Source organism: Pseudorasbora parva, chromosome 15 (genome assembly GCF_024679245.1).
Source record: "Pseudorasbora parva isolate DD20220531a chromosome 15, ASM2467924v1, whole genome shotgun sequence".
Classification (NCBI taxonomy): Eukaryota; Metazoa; Chordata; class Actinopteri; order Cypriniformes; family Gobionidae; genus Pseudorasbora; species Pseudorasbora parva.
In genome coordinates this window covers 19,796,227-19,813,380 of record NC_090186.1, presented here as the reverse complement: position 1 = coordinate 19,813,380, position 17,154 = coordinate 19,796,227, and the positions used below count along the sequence as shown (strand labels likewise).

At 38.7% G+C, this 17,154-nt stretch overlaps 1 protein-coding gene across 2 annotated transcripts in view; it reads right to left on the bottom strand.

The window, feature by feature from the left end:
* The window catches only part of LOC137041256 (rho guanine nucleotide exchange factor TIAM2), a 59,193-nt gene that overhangs the window by 15,715 nt on the left and 26,324 nt on the right, over positions 1-17,154 (bottom strand). Inside the window, exons 2-14 of one of the 2 annotated variants that reach the window (XM_067417308.1) lie at positions 16,497-16,707; positions 15,161-16,285; positions 14,344-14,788; positions 13,985-14,157; positions 13,652-13,876; positions 10,116-10,301; positions 9,809-9,958; positions 5,598-5,657; positions 2,668-2,838; positions 2,384-2,488; positions 1,916-1,994; positions 345-434; positions 16-246 (exon numbers count right to left, since the gene is read on the bottom strand). In XM_067417308.1, coding sequence (XP_067273409.1) covers positions 16-246; positions 345-434; positions 1,916-1,994; positions 2,384-2,488; positions 2,668-2,838; positions 5,598-5,657; positions 9,809-9,958; positions 10,116-10,301; positions 13,652-13,876; positions 13,985-14,157; positions 14,344-14,788; positions 15,161-16,279 — 3,034 coding nt within the window. In that variant the 5' untranslated portion in view covers positions 16,280-16,285; positions 16,497-16,707. The remainder of the gene's footprint in view (positions 1-15; positions 247-344; positions 435-1,915; positions 1,995-2,383; positions 2,489-2,667; positions 2,839-5,597; positions 5,658-9,808; positions 9,959-10,115; positions 10,302-13,651; positions 13,877-13,984; positions 14,158-14,343; positions 14,789-15,160; positions 16,286-16,496; positions 16,708-17,154) is intronic. The other variant, XM_067417309.1, reaches the window with a different exon arrangement.

Here is a 17,154-nt window from a genome sequence, read left to right as displayed (position 1 = left end):
CAGTTGCTGTCGTACCGGTGGTCCACTGCTGCAGGTGATTGATGTGGCCTTGAGGAGGCTGTGGTTGATCAGGTTCACAGGGGTCACAGTCTGGCCAAACGGAGCTCTGGTCGTCAGAGCTGTAATCCTCACGTCTGAGGACAAGATGGAGATCTGGTTGGCCGAAAAAGCTCTGCATGAGGCCGAGGTCGAGAGAGGCCACACTCACGCCATTGAGAGTCAAGATCTCATCTCCTGCTCTCAAACCTGCAAAGGCAATACACATACAAATATCATACAAATGAATCTCAACAGGTCAATCATTCATGGCACTGAACATTTTATCGAGGCAAAGGAAATGTTACCTTCAATAGATGCCAAGCCTTTAGGATTCACCTCACTCACATAGACATGACTTCTCCTGGCACCATCCACGTGGCCTGTGACTGCAAAACCTGCAGAGACGTCAGAGCTCAGATCATTGCCGGAATACTTTAACCTATCCACACTTAAATCAATCAATCAATCCAAACTTTTATTGAGGACACACACGGTCCAAAAACATATAAAACCCAAAACAGTAATACCAATAATAACACAACAAAACAAAACAAACAAGGAATAGTTTATAGAAAATATAAAACAATTCATCATTTACTCATTTACATGTCACGTCACATAATGGAGATGTCAGGATGCCAAAGCTAAGTCTTTTTAACACTTAAAACTCATTTTGGCCGTCACTGGTTCAATTATGTTATGTCAGCGGTTTTCATGTCTTCTCATTGACATTAAACATGCCCTTGTAAAAAAGAAGAATGCTTTTAAAAAGAGTACTTATTATGGAAATAATATACTTTAAAAGAATATACTAAAGTGTGAACTGAATGTAATGTTGATGTTCATTGCAATTAAATGAAAATGTTAATTTATTTTAAATGAATTTAGTTGAATTTAAGAATTGTTTTGACATAAGTAGGACGTAAGTACATCTTTATATGTAATTTCATAACAACACTTTAACTACTGTCTTTGAAATGCATTTACGGTAACTAAAATATACTTGTGTGTCATGTATTTAAATTTATTTGTAATTACACAATTGTAATGATGAAGTTGAAACTAAAAATATTAACTTTAAATGGTACATTAAATAATAAAGTTAAAATTATAATCAAGTACTTCACATGTACTTTAGTATTTTAGTCAACACATCAAAATAATTGTACTTCTTTAAAGCATGACAAAAAAAATGTTTTAAAATTAAGAAACTTTATTTGACATTACAAAGTGCACTTAAGTGTGTTAGGAAACAGCCATGAAAGAACTTAAAATTAGCTTTTTTAATTAATATGTTATCTGCAATTACAGTTAAAACACACACACACACACACACACACACACACATATATATATATATGTATATCTTTAAAGTTTGCAACAAGTGCACAATCTATACAACTAAGCACTCTTTTAAGACTAAACTCTTTTTAAGACCCATTTAAACTAAGTAAAAAAAAAAAAAAAAGAATTGCAGTCCACACCACAGCTATTCTGAGAGGAACGATATCAATTGAATAGCATTCAGGACGTTTTTTTTTTTTCCAGCTGATTAAAAAAACATTGACAGCCAATCAGAATCCATCCTGCTTCAAAGAGCCCGAGCATTTAAAGAGGCAGAAGACATAAACCTCAGCACGCCTATAATAAAAAAAGTATGATATCGTGAGTTGGCGTGGACATTAATATATTTATTGTTATTGTTATCTTTATAGTTATTGTATGAAATAGCTTCTTGGACATTCTGTGACTGTCTGATGTTCCTATGGGAAAACGTCATATAAGTTCTGAACAGTATGAGGGTTAGGAAAAGATGTTAACGAAATTAATTTGTGGGTGAACTATTCCTTTTCTTGTTGATCATGCTGTTACTCACCAAAGTCTATGGTTGTGTCTGGACGGGACATGTTTAAGGTCAACACATTGAGAGGCCAAACTTCCAGTTCATCATAGACCTGTTAACCAAGAGCAGGACATCACTGTACTGTGTGATAGAGCAAGGTTTTTGAAATAAGTGTGTATAACAGAAAAAAAGTAAAACTAGACTGCAAATTAAGCAGGTCCAAACTGGTCTTAGCTGTTTTTTTGTTTTTGTTTCTAGTCAGTGTTAATACATATAGGCTTGGTTTCACAGAAAGGGCATAGATTTAGCCAGGATTACACCTTAGTTCAATTAGGAGCTTTTATAAACTTGCCTTGGAAAAAAAAAAAACATTACTGGTGTGCATCTTGAGATAAAACAATGGCAATGGTATGTTTTAAGGTATGTCAGTCCAAGTTGGTTTCAGTTATATCTGCTCAAACATGCATTTTAGTTTGGGACTAGACTTAAGCTTAGTCTCACCAGGGTCCTCAGCAGGTCTGTCGGCGCTGGAGTGCTTTTCTCCACATCTTGTCCCAAATGTCTCCTCATATGCAGGCAGTGCTGAGCCGGGTCAAGTTGCTTAACCTAAAAAAAAAAACACATCAGCATCCACTATTATATTCATTTGGTGACAATTATGGAGCACAGAATGTCTCATGATTTCCTGAATGATTTTAAAGCAAATGCATCCTGTGACAACCTCTAATGTGGACACTAGTGTGTGCTCAGGTCACTAGCTTTGTAAGAGGTGACTGCTGAATTACCTTGCACGCCAATGAGAGAACATCAGAAACGAGAGAGTCCCGTTTGACTGGCACATTTATGACCTGACTGTCCGGCATAAGCACATAAGCCCGGCTTTCCGGACTGCAGTCCCACAGATGAGCTTCAGGTGGCGCTGTTAATTGCAGTTTGGTAAAGACGTCCAGCTTCTGCTGACAAGAGGATAATGAGAAGAATAGAAATAGAAAAAGGATCAAATGTTAATACAGTTGGATAGTAGATAATTATTAGAGATTGGTAGAGTTCAAGTAGAGTTCAATATTTTACTCAGTATGTAAATAAGATTTGTAATTCACTTTAGATTATATTAGTTGTTATATATAATGTTGCAGGATTATTTCACACAGCAAATAGTAAAATAATTCTCTGTTTTGTTTGCTACACTTAGAATATACAAATAAGTTAATTTTCACCTTTTTTGTCTTTTTAATATATTTTGTAATGCCTGCCTTTTTAAAAAAAAGTGTGCCTAATTTTATAATATGCACTTGTAGTGTACTTAAAATTATACATTTGGTCTTGTACATAATATTAAAGGCCACTTACATGTACTTAAAAGAGTAATTTTGTGACTATGTTTGGTAACATTTTATTTTACAGTGCCAACACATTGTTACACATGCTACAAATATAGTAATAATTTTAAACTATGCATAATTATTTGCAACTAAACATAAACCATATAGTAATGCAATTTAGCTAATCTAAGCCTAACCCTATAGTAAGTAGTATGTAGTTAATATTATTACTCAGTGCTTAAATGTATAATTACACTGTAACAAAGACACCTCAAAATAAAGTGTAACCCTATGTTTCTTAGCACACTTTGTAACAATGTCAGATTTAAAATAGATTTTCGAGTCAAAACAATGTCAAGAACAGCATTATTTAACGGAATATTTCACTATAAAATCAAAAGATCTTAAATATTGCACAGGGTTTTTGGAAATCTCATCAGTCCAATATCCCACTCTACGTAAATTGAGGAATTATGCATCAAACATGTTAGGAGTAATTTTGTTACTTCACTTGGCATTTTGCTTTCAGAAGGGACATTAAAGTAACTTTATCCTGGAACATTGTCACATTTACAGCTGCATTTTTAGCAAACACAATGTGAGGCAAAAGTCCCCCCAAGCTTGTTTCTGCTCATGCTGGGTCAAAGCCAGGTGCCTTTAGCGCGTTCCTTATTCTGTGTGAGAGAGAGGGGGGGTCATGTCTCTTTTCACTGACTCTGCTCACACAGCTGTCACAACAACCTGCTGATCTGTTGACATTATGCAGTGCAAACAGATCAGGGGGTGGAGAAATCGCCAGAAATGGGGGAGGATCTTTCAGTGTAATTCTATTGTCCTTCAGATGCCGCCTCAATATGGGGATTTGACAGATAAAGAGTATAAGAATTATTAAAGCTACGCTGTGTAATATTTCCCCCCATCTAGCGGTGTAAAGGTATATGACAATCCAGTGAATATTAGTTTCGGTTCCTCTCAATTCCGATTTCGTTTTAACTCCTACGGTGGCCGATTAATTCCAAGATTAACATGGCTTCCAGTTCGACTGCCATCGAGTGTTAAAACACGAAAAGCGAAGCTTGAATTTACGGGTATATCCCTCTTTGGCTAATGTACTTTCAAGATGGAGGGCCAACATGGCGACCGGCATTCGAACCCCTCACCCGTATGTATTTTCAATGGCATATTATAAACTTACAAAAATACTTTATTACTTGAAAGAAGTAAATATACATTAATGAGCACATATATTTTTGAAAGAACTAAGTGTTTTTAGCTAAGAATAAACAAAAAAATTACACAGTGTAGCTTTAACAGACCTAAAATAAAACTACATTCAAGCTGCTCTTTAAAAAATAAAAAAAGCAGTTAATTAAAAAGTAGCTAATTTAAGCGGACAATATATCAATATATATATATATATATATATATATATATATATATATATATATATATATATATATATATATATATATATATATATATATATATATATATATATATATATGCGATGATACAATACAATTATTTTTTTTCAGGTACAAAACTTTTTTGCATGGACCAAAAAAAAACGTCCTTATATGTAACTTCATAATTACATCTTTTGTATTTGAAATATGATTGAGTGTACAGCTGGATGTAGTGACAAGTATTTATGGCAAATTAAATATACTTTAAATATTTAATTAAATGTAATATCAAAATAAATATATTGTAAAAATATGTTACAGTTACAAATTATAATCAAGTACTTTACATGTGCTTTAGTATATCAACATCAAAATAAGTTTAGGTTACTTCTTTAAAGCATGACAAAATATTATTAAAACATTATTATTTATTATTATTATGAAATAAAATCATGAATGTGGACTCTTAAATTAATATTATATTATCTGCAAGTAAAGTTTTTTGAAAGAGCACTGATTTTCTGATATGTGCACACTTAATACAGTTTAACCGTTTAAATCATACACACTTTTTTTTTACAAAGACCATAATAATAATAATATTAATCATAATAATAATATAGAAAGGGGGAATCTCTTCAACCACCACCAATGTGCAGCATCCACCTGGATGATGCGGCGGCAGCCATATTGCGCCAGAAAGCCACCACACACACCAGCTGATTGGTGCAGAGGAGACAGAGTCGGTATATGGAGAGGATTAGGAGGCCATGATGGACAGAGGCCAATGGGCAAATTTGGCCAGGATGCTGGGGATACACCCCTACTCTTTTTCCAAAGGACATCCTGGGATTTTTTATGACCACAGAGAGTCAGAATCTTGTTTTAATGTCTCATCCGAAGAAATGTAGTGTAAAGACTAGGTTTATTTGAAACATGGATTTTCACTTGTTACATTATGATGTGTTAAAAAGGTGGAGTAATTACCTCTGAGCTGCTTTGCGTCGATGTATGCGCAAATGATCCAGAGGAGTATCCTTCAAATATCTGCATCGCAAACACACACATATACAGAAATATTAAACAACAGATTAAGACATGCAGAGCAGTCCATTCATGGAGCATCTGGGCTAAAAAAAGAAACATGTTCTGCATCTCTGTGCCTTAATTAGTAGCCATCGATCTGAGGCGCCAGCTTTGATACTATTCTGATTGTAGATCACAGCAGAAATAGCCACGAGGTTTGCTGGGAAATAATGAGAGGTCTGGAAGATGCTAAAATTATAGATCTAACAAAGCTGGCAGATGGATCTGCCATAATCTTGAGGGCAGAGTGGGAGACATGGCCTCCCCTCACCCGAAACACCCATGCATCCTCCTGCTAACACAAACACTGTGTGTACAAAGTTACAAACGCATACTTATAATATGGATATAGTCCATACAAACAGACAAGTGTATGGCTTGCCCGCTACAGTTTATGAAAAATCATCAAGGCCTTTTGCAGCCTAACGCCGATCTAAACAGTGTCTAACATGCCGCCTTTCTGTGCAAATGCTGGTGTAAGCATGACATGACAGAATTGTCCCCTTTGTCAGCGAAGACCGCCAAGCTGCCCGTGTGCATGTGTGCATAGACAGCTAGCTACTTTCTATTCTAAAGATTTGTTAGAATCTTTCTAGCATTCTAACTTAAATTTAAAGGATTACTTCAGCGATTAGCATATGGCTTTGTATCAGTAGAAACCCTGGAGTATAATCAAATTAAAAATAATTTCACATTTCTACTACATCAATGACCCAGTTTAGATAAGATATAGATGAATAAGATTCATCTTTCCAGTGCTGAAGTACCCCTTTAACCTTTCAGCTAACCTAATTGAAACTTTATGAGCAACAATGCAGGAAACATCACGTAGTTTTACTTGTGATGTGCACAATAAACTCAACTTTTACAGTTACAACAGATTTTGATGCTAGCTTAGCATGTTGCTAAGCTAGCACCACAATACTCTAAAAATTCAAATAGACGTATAACACAAATAATGGATAAATCCATTTTAATTAGATTAAAATACTACATAATAACCTTTTTGAATTTAATTTCATATGATAATTGAAATTCAGCTTCCATCTTTATTTATTTGTATTTATTTTTTCAAAAAGCATGTTGCAACACATTTTGGATGCAGTTCCCTCATGCCATGTCCAAACTGGCTGTGATAGATATGTGATAAGCTATTTGTCTGTACACTGAACCAACTATAACATTATGTGATGCAATCAGAATATATTTGATGTTTAATGTACATCAGAAACAAGTTATGAGGAACAGAATATAGGACTGGGATTTCACTAGCTGGCCTCACTGGCCTCCGTTACATCAGCATCACAGAAACCAAGCAACCAACAAAATATGGTCAACAAAAAATACAATTTACATGTAAAAATAGCTTTTATCATAACAAGTGTGGTTACCATATCTTTCAAGGCTAATTTCGATGCCTAAAAAGGCTGTCTAAAGGTGTGGCCACATTAGCAAAAATTCGACTATATTTTGTGGGTGCTTTCACATCTCTAGTTCGGTTCATTTGGTCCGAACCAAGGGCAAACAATTATACATTGTTGCATTTTTCAGCTTTTTTGGTTCCTTTTCACACCACACTGATTGCTTTGGTCCGAACCAGTTGAAACGAACCAAAACGCAAGCACGTGACAACATCCACATCACTCATTGGCCATGGCGTATTTCCTAAACTGCTTTTCAATTGGTCAGAATTTACGTGTGGGAAAATTCCAACAGAAGAGGCAAAGCCAGCAGACTATAATAACACTATGGAGAGACGACTGTGCGGTCTGGTTTTGTCCCTGGCCATAATCTACTACACTGAGTGTCATGGGCGAGGCTAGCCCCATTTTAGGGGTGCTTCAGCACCCCTAAAAAGGAGCTCAGCACCCCTTAAACTTGGAGTAAGAAATCAGGTTATTTAAAAAATGGTTTATTCTTTTACACAGTTAAATAATGTCCAAAACATACTCCGTAGTTTGTGGTTTAAAATATATGTGTTAAGGAGGAAAATGAAAACATCCCCGCATAGCAAATGTGTGTATTTACCACAGTATGCAAATACATTTCTATAATGAAGCGCGGATGCGATGTGAAAACAACGTTCTAATGCACTGCAGACGGCGAGAGCGCACCGCTCGTCACTTCAAGAGGAGGCATGCATTAATTATTAACTCTTGACATGCTCATCTTCCCGAAAATATTGCCAACGATCTATCAGGTAATAATGTCATGCACACAATGTCAGCGCAGCTAACTACGGCAGCTGGTTTAGTCCAAAAATGATCAGTACTTTTGTAGTTGTTTCTGTTCGAGGTCGGATCACGTTCTCACCACAAACGAACCGCTCCAGAGTTCATTTGAAATCGTACCGAGACCACCTCTTCAAGGAGGTCTCTCTCGGTAAGCTTGTTTGGTCCGCTTTTGGTGTGCACCCAAGTGCGATTGCTGCTTTCAGACCTGACCAAACGAACCGCACCAAAGAGGGAAACGAACTCTAGTACGATTCAACCAAACTAAATGAGGCAGGTGTGAAAGCACCCTGTGAGTCTGTAGTCATTCACACACGGCAGTTTAAAACCAAGCAGCTTTCTGTTGGTCAGTGGGACAAATTCGCGTGACCAACACAAGCAAAATCTTTGTGGGGAACTTTTTCACCCTCATGCGAATCTCTCAATTGAGCAGATGCCTATAAAAATGACTGGATTGGGACAGCACCTTAAGTTAGCGTTAGGACTGCAAGACATATTGAAATATTGCAAATATAGCTAAAGTACAAAACGTGATCGGCATAACTCAATGTAATAATTTTAATACTATACTTTAAAAAGTTATGGAACGTCTACAAAGGGTGGACATCCACGGAACAGAAGCAACACCGCAACTGAGCAATTTATCTGGGAGACAACAGCTCTTGACTTGTATCTGACTAATGCATCTCACCTCTCTGGAAACAATCACACTGCCCCCTGTAACCCTTCTGAATCACCCAGCATCAGACACTACATCTGTGTGGTGGAAGCCTTGTGCTCTTAAATCGCAAGCTGTCTCTCCTCTCAGCCTGCTCCCAGCTTGCAACAATTAACCTCATGCAGCTTGTGGTAATTCCCGTCTTTAGAATCATGCACTATTAGGGGCTGTTTTGACCAGATTTGGTCCATTTAAAGGATGGATCATTATGAGACTGGAACCGCTGAGCGATTGGCTCCAATCTCACGTGAGGCAGACTACATAATCATACATGTGGATTTAGAGCTCATGCGCTGTTTTAACAAAAACCCTTCAGAGAAGGAATGCTGATCTGGGCTTATTTGCAAGAACTGATCCAGAAACAGTATTTTCTAAACAGCCCCCAAACATTTTAACGGGAGAAAGGAACAAAGCCGCTGTGTGTGTTTCTGCCATTTGACCTCCAGAGAAAGCTTTGATGAGTGGTTGTTTGTTTTATACCGGCGAGTGTGACAGCGTTTCCCACCCTGACACCTGTGGACAGCATTAACGTGCTACTGTGAGACTAAATGAGTAAAACAGGCCTATGTCTTAAACGAGTGTTCAGTACTGCAGTCATAAACACAGGCTGGTGAACCTCAGAGTAAGGCACCTAATTCAAACTCACATTTCAATGAGGATTAACACAAATCAAGGGACAGTTGCATCCTTAATTGTTAGGGTTTGGCAGGTCTTAAAAATACAGGGTTCCTTAACTTTTTTTTTATTATTCTTTTTTTATTGCGGTCACACTCTCAAGTAAATACCCTATATTCTTTTTACAATCTGGCTAAAGACTTGCAAAGAGAAGCAGAAACACACTTGGGTTTCTTAATATCTATCAAAAATAAATCTATACTCCTATTTTGAAAGCAGTTGTTTATTCAAGTGGCAAGGCTAAAAAAGAAAAGAAAATGCCTGTGCACAATGTTTTATACTACTATGACATAATTGTATTGTTCAGTGTTATACAATATTAAAGGAAGGAAACATAACATTACAAAAGCATGCATACTCCCCTTTAAATGTACTTTCTCTGTATATTTAAAGGGGAGTATGCTTTAAATAAACTATACAGTTTTCAAATTAGTTGAATCTTTGTAGTTGTGGGGAAAGTGTGCTTCTTGCACTAACGTCAGTCTTACCTGGGACAGGGACTGTCTCTTTTCGCAGTTGCGTTTGGTTATACTATCCAATCCTTTCTGTGAAGAAAACAGTAGTCCTCGTTTGTTCCGCATACCTCGAGGATAAGAGCGAGATCGTCTCTTCAGGGTGGCCTCATCACGAGTGCAAATCTGCACAAACACAAGCTCTTTTAAAACATTTCTCACAATCTTAATGCTCCATTATTTCAATTTAATTGTGTAGAATGTCTCAAAGGTAGATTGTTTTAATGAGGTCTCTTTTTTGGTATTTTACAAAATAGCCTTAAAGCATGTGACGGATCCTCACCAGTGCATGAAAGGATGAGACTGAGAAAATTCCCAGACGACCTAGCACCATTTTAGATGGGCGTCCAGCAGTGGCTAGCAGGCTTTTTGGATTGGGCAGCTCTGTTCCCTGCAGGCTAGCCAGGTAACAGCGCATGCGGAAGAGTTCTAGGTTGAATTTCTCCAGGTTCTGTTCCCATTGCAGGATCTGTGGGTTTAGAGATGAAGAAGCAATAGAACTGTAGATTGTAATTGAATTGAGAAAGCTATAGAGAGATAGCTTTTGCACCACGATAGGTGCACCAAGGACATATATATATATATATATATATATATATATATATATATATATATATATATATATATATATATATATATATATATATATATATATATATATATATATACAATTAGATGTATTGTAAAGGTGCAGTGTGTAGTTTTTATGAGGATCTATTGACAGAAATCCAATATACATAACTATGGTTTCAGTGGTGTATTAAGACCATAAGACCGTTTTATTGCCTTAGAAAGAGCCATCTCTATCTACGTGCACCGCGGGTCCCCTTACAGTGAACTTGCCATTTTGCGCCTTCATGTTTCAGTAGCCCTAAATGGACAAACTTCTCTACAGAGCGCTAATCACACTCTGCTTTCTTTGACTACGACATTCCAGTGTTTCCCACAGATCTGCAATTAAATGACTCTAATTTGCCTCTTTGCATTGGAATTGTCTATTTTAACCTTAATCACTAAACTAATTGTAATATAAATATTAGAAGAAAAATATTTGAAGTGGTCATTATTTACCATAATTATTGCAAAAATAATATTTAGTACCAAATAAGCTCCTCAAAAGATTAAATTAGGGATGTCCCGATCAGGTTTTTTTGCCCTCGAGTCCGAGTCCGAGTCATTTGATTATGAGTATCTGCCTATACCGAGTCCCGATCCGATACTTCTATAATACATAAAAAAAGAATAAAGAAGAGCGAAAAAATGAACCAGGATGTTCCTTATTTTTTATTTTATTCACCTTATTTTAACATTCAACAACTCTATAACAAACAGAGCACTTCTGTGAGGTAGATTGAACAATCAAGTAATAAATAACATAAATTCTTCACTTTTGGATTTTAGTGCAACAGTAGGCCTAAATATAAAAAAGTCTGGGACCGGAGTTGCGCAGAGCAGAAAGTATAATGCGATATCAAAAGCCCGCCCATACTCTTACAGATGCAGAACAATTAATTATGTTGGTGTGAAATAAACAGTTATGGAAATTAAATAATCTGCTCCCAAAAATCCCGAAATTTGAAGTGTAATTTGACTGAAGTGTAATTAACAATGCTTTTTCAGGTTTTTATAGGTCTAACATTAGTTTTTAGGTAAAGAAATTGAATAAAGTAGGCTAATCAAATGTAAAATAGCTGCATATTTAACTGTTTAAATTAAAGAATAATCCTTACAAAAGCTATTCAATCAAGAGCAGTGAGTGATTCCTTATCTTTTGTCTGACATTAAACAGACAGCAGTAAAGGCTACTGCCCCTTTAAGACCTAATGGAAGGCTCTGCGTCGTCTTTCTCGACTGTATAAAGTCCTCTTAAAGCATATTCAGACTATATGTCTGCTTGGATACTCATCAAGATGGACATGTTGACATACTTCTTGTGTGAGTTTGTCCGTTTAAGCGCAAGACTTGAAAGAAAACTCAATATATGCGCGCTGTGAGACGAGTGCGCGCTTCTGGATGATGCACAAAGACAGATCAGCACGTGCGTTCTCATTCGCATCTTCTGGCGAATATACCTGGGTGATGACGGGTCATATTCAAACATACGGCAGCACTCGCATGCATTGAACAAAGTTTACATAGATAGACCGTTTTGCCCGCGTTTTTCTTTTATTAGCGCTATAGTAATGTATCACTAAGGAGCCAGCACATAACGCATTATTTTCAAGTTACAACCCATATTATTGATGTGTCATCAGATGCGAGATGAACAGCGGTGCAAGTGTGCACCGTGTACACGGCAACCCAGAATATACATCCGAGCCCTGACCGGGATGTAACGTCCGATTCCGATCGAGTCTGAAATCACGGGATCGGGCCCGATTTCCATTCACGTGATCGGATCGGGACATCTAGATTAAATATTAGATTAAATATTATCAAACTAAAATATAGAAGATTTATTTAATTGAAAAATAACTGTATAGTGAAGCGGTTGTCTGTCCGCTTAAGCCATTCAAATGTGTGCAGAACGCTGAATGAAAGCAGGTTGCAACTCAGTTACGATCGAATGCAACGAACCGTGTGTGTGTGTGTGTGTGTGTGTGTGTGTGTGTGTGTGTGTGTGTGTGTGTGTGTGTGTGTGTGTGTGTGTGTGTGTGTGTGTGTGTGTGTGTGGTAATCCCTACGTTATGGGGACAAAATGTCCCCACAAAGATGGCAATATCCGAAATCCTTGTCGTTGTGGGGACATTTTTAGGTCCCCATGAGGAAAACATCTTATAAATCACACAGAAGGAGTTTTTTTGAGAAAGTAAAAATGCAGAATGTTTCCTGTGATGGGTAGGTTTAGGGGCAGGGGCAGTGTAAGGGGATAGGATGTACAGTTTGTACAGTATGAAATCCATTACGCCTATGGAATGTCCCCATAAAACATGAAAACACGACTGTGTGTGTGTGTGTGTGTGTGTGTGTGTGTGTGTGTGTGTGTGTGTGTGTGTGTGTGTGTGTGTGTGTGTGTGTGTGTGTGTGTGTGTGTGTGAGGGACAGCAGGAAAAGTAAATGCACCCGAACGAGTATGTGTTTTAAATAGCTTTTTAAAAAATAATGACGAAACACATTATACGCCGGCCGATGTTGATTCTGTGGCGCAGAGCCACAAATTAGTCTGTGTGGGAAACCCTGCATTGAGCAACCATCTAGCAATGCCCAATGAATCACACAGAACATTTTAGCAGAGCAATGCTCTGACAACAACCCACAACACCCATAGCACCTAGGTGGTGAGTTTTCTATGGGTAAGCAATAGGGGTGTAATGGTTCTTTAAAAAACAAAAAAATGCCACAACATTCTCCACCCATGGTTCGGCACTTGCATGCACTCTGGGAAGATTTGTTTGTGCACAAGATTTGTCTGCTGCTTGTATTGAAATTATTTATTCTTATTTTCTTAATTTTTATTTGACAGTAATTTCCCTGAACATAGCAAATTCCGAACCATGCCAAAACCTTGAACCTAAAACCGAGATACAAACCAAACCGTGAATAGTCTGAACCATTACACCCCTAGTAACCACCACTTATACTTTCTTCAGAAAACATAAAAAAATCTAGTACGTGTAACAATTGTGAATCACAGCAGGACATGAATGAGGTGTTGAATGCATGTATCATATATTCAGATACACTGAAGGTACTGTGTACCTCAATGACCTAATGGCCCAATTTAGCAAACTGAACTACTTCATTTTGGCCTTTAATCTTTTCAAACAAACCACACACATATGCATAAACATAAACGTGCACATCCATTTTGTTGCTTACCTGGCTCTCAACAGCCTTCCTGTTCTTCTGGTCAGTGATGACGGACAGCTGCAGCTCTGCCATCTTCTTCATTTTGCCATCCATGTCGATCTTCTGCAAGAGAGCTCTGCTTTGGCTCTTAAGCAAACGCAGAGTGTCTTCCTTCCCCTGCCGCTTAGCTAAATGTGATGCGCTGGCAGAGTGGATGGCTGTCACCCAGTTCTCCAGGTCTGGTTGGTTTGCAGCCTGCAGGTAAGAGGCAAGAGGTGCGAGGTAAGAGACCACATGCAGCCAAGAATCAAAAGTATGGAAATGGTGTAATGTGTAATATATTACATGATAAAGGTGTCATACCTGAAAGAGATAGACGTCTCCATAGGCATTGCTGAGACAGAAGACATTCTCTTTCTTGGGATGCTCAGGAACTGCCTGCACAATACTGTCCTCGGCAAGCACTGCGTAATGTGGTGTGCATTCCTGCTCAGGAGAGGTCTTCCTATTGGATTCACCCAGCAAAAGTGTACAGCCTACAGGAGACAGGAAAACAATCTGAGATAGAGCTTCTAATAATAAATAGGACACATTATCCATTACAGCTGGACTTTTAAGTTATTCAATTTTAAATTGAAATGGCCATGCATGTTTTACTTGCTGAAAATTCAGCATTGGTGTTAATCTGCATTAACTGTCCACTTGTTGTCAAGACATCTTACCTTTAAGCGTGACCCAATACCGCCTCCATTTGCGTCTTGCTACCAGCTCCAGTTTGCGGTCCTTGTGGAGGGTAATGAGGGGCTTAAAAGTCAGCCAACCAGCCCTCCGCACAACACCTTGCTCCTTCTCAAACAGAAAGTCCATTTGCTCCAAGGAGCCCATTGAGCCACTGCTGCTCTCCCCTTCACATTCCCAGAACTGGGGTCCATCAGCAGTTCCACTGCTACTGCCAGTCTCCAGGCCCTGCATAAAGTTATCATAGATGTTCTGCCTCAGAGCCGCACCCTGGTTCTGATGCCCAAATGGGCCCGTTAAGGACCCAGAGCAGTCCAACTTTGTCTGAGAGGACACAGGATTCCAAAATGCAATGGATTCCTCTGGTGTGCCTCCAGCTCCACAGTTGAAAACCTCTGTAAAATCCACAGTACTTGGTTCCTGTGGTTCCTGAGGTACAAGAAGTGAGAAGAGAATGACAAATGTACCTAACATACCTGTGATACAAGGTTGACACAATGTTGTGAAGCTTCACACCCTTCCTCTGACTTTTCTCTAAACAACTCCACAAATTATGGTTGGTTTAATAAGTATACCCTTTCAAAACATCTGTAATTCATTGTTTCAGAGAGGTCTGCCATCTAAGAACGTTTTACAGAAATGAAAAATGTCAGCTTTAACTAGAACACCCAAAACACTTAATAGGGGATGGAATTTTAATATGATAACATCACCATGATTATTTTGGAGTCAAACAGGAAGGTCTGCTATGTTGACAGACATACGCTAATGCCTTATACACAAAAACAAAACAAAAATCACCTGCAGCCTGCGCTTCTTCCTACTCAGGCTTCCCGTCCAATCGCTGAGGCGGCGGATGCGACTTTTGAGCGAGTCCTTCCTTGTATTCCCATCAGGAACTGCTTTTCTGCATGGTAGGGTATGTGAGGTGTAATGCTGGGTTTCCTGACTCTCATCTTGGGAGTTTGCATCCAGGGAAGAGGTCAATGAGGCTTGGAGGTGAGGAGTGATCTCAAGCTGATCTGCTGCTAGGATGCCCATGGTAGGGAATGGGACAGTCATATTGGGGTTTGTGTATAGTTCAGATAATCCATTATTTTCCAAATTAATTAGCACAGAGTCTCCAATACCACTGTCACCCTCAGTGTGGTTGGTACTGTACACATTACTATAGGAATCACTGCTTGTGTACTGACTGCCATGAACTGTGGTTTGGCAGGTGAGGCTACCCATATGGTTTTCAGACTGTTCTCTAGTGTAACCACTAAAACACCCAAGGTCCACTGTACGTGTGGATGAGAGTGTGGTGTATCCACTACTGTTGTCTGAAGGATGTCTGGTGGTAAAGACGTTGTCACACAGATCTGTCCCATTCCCCCAGGGTGAGTCATACCATGAGCCCTCAGAGCTGAGCGAGCTCCCATTACTGGCCCTTTGGGTAGCGTCAACAGGTCCACTTAGACAACTGCCCAATGACAGCTCAACATCCGGTTCCCTCCGTGCATTGGTAAACTCTACCCTCAGACTTCCATCCTCACGAAAAAGAACTTTGGGACTGCTCTTACTTTCTTTAAGCTCAGAACTGGGACTCCTGATAGGGGCCTGGAGGCCTCCAGTCTGTTGTCTGCAGCCTACAAAGAAACCATTTCCCTGGAATAAAAGATTGTCTTGGTGGCTTTCTGCACAAATGTTGTCACTAGATGTCCCCTTAATGCAGTCATAATGGCGGGAGATGTAAGGTTGGCTGTTCTTGTGTGGTGAAAAAACATTTTTGGTCTTGTATCCAGACGGGCTCTCAGAGTTCCTCCACCAAGAGTGCGGGGACAGTACCTCCTCTTTAGAGGTGTGTAGCTTTAGGGAGCTAGATTTTCCCTTACCAGGGATGATGAAACTGCTGTACTGACTATCTGTATTTCCCATTCTGATCTGTAAGGATAATGCATTAATATGACAAAACATTAATATGACAGTTAAGCATCCCATACGTCCATCTTCCTCTCTAACTTATTTATATTTATACATCTGTCTAATTTGACTACATCAGTCTTTCCATCCAACAGTCCAAATAACCACCTATCCACACACCTACAAACAAACATTTTAAACAACAGAATTGTAGTAAAAGAGTTTCTTTTACCTGTTATAATGTCACTTGTCAAAGCACACAAAGATATTCCTTCATATTTCTTTTAAATGTATTCCTTTGCCATGGTCATCCTTTTTTCCAAAAGTTTTCTACGGTTGAATTCGCTGTGCTCCTGACTGGTGCAGCATCTGACTCTCACTGAGATCCTCCTCCCTTCACTGTCTCTCTACCACAGCTGTTCCCCTCTCTCTCCATCGCTCATCTGTGGAGAAACAGAGGAAGGGAGGGGCATGTGTCAGTAACACACAGTCGGCTCCTATGTGTGCAATCTGTAGTGGGAAGCCCCGCTCCAACCCCCAACCCCAAATCTAAACAGACCTCATGCTTCTGTCCTGCTGCCACATTCCATGACGTAGCGCTCCAAGCTTTTACAAGGACAGACTTCATACAACCTCACTGTTTATTTTCAGGCTAGGAAATTCCTCACAATTTTCTTAATTTTTTTTGTCTTAACCATAATGGTTGAGTAACTCGATCCCTCCAAGCAACATGTTTGGACTGAATATGTTTGTGTTAGAACTATTTTGTCTTAAAGCCAAACAAGGATTTGAAAAAATTCCATAATGAGCATTTTATTAGTGGCAGGACGAAGTGCTCCTGGCTTCTTGGGAGTTTTCATATCCTGTGAACGTTATCGAGGGGTTAGGGG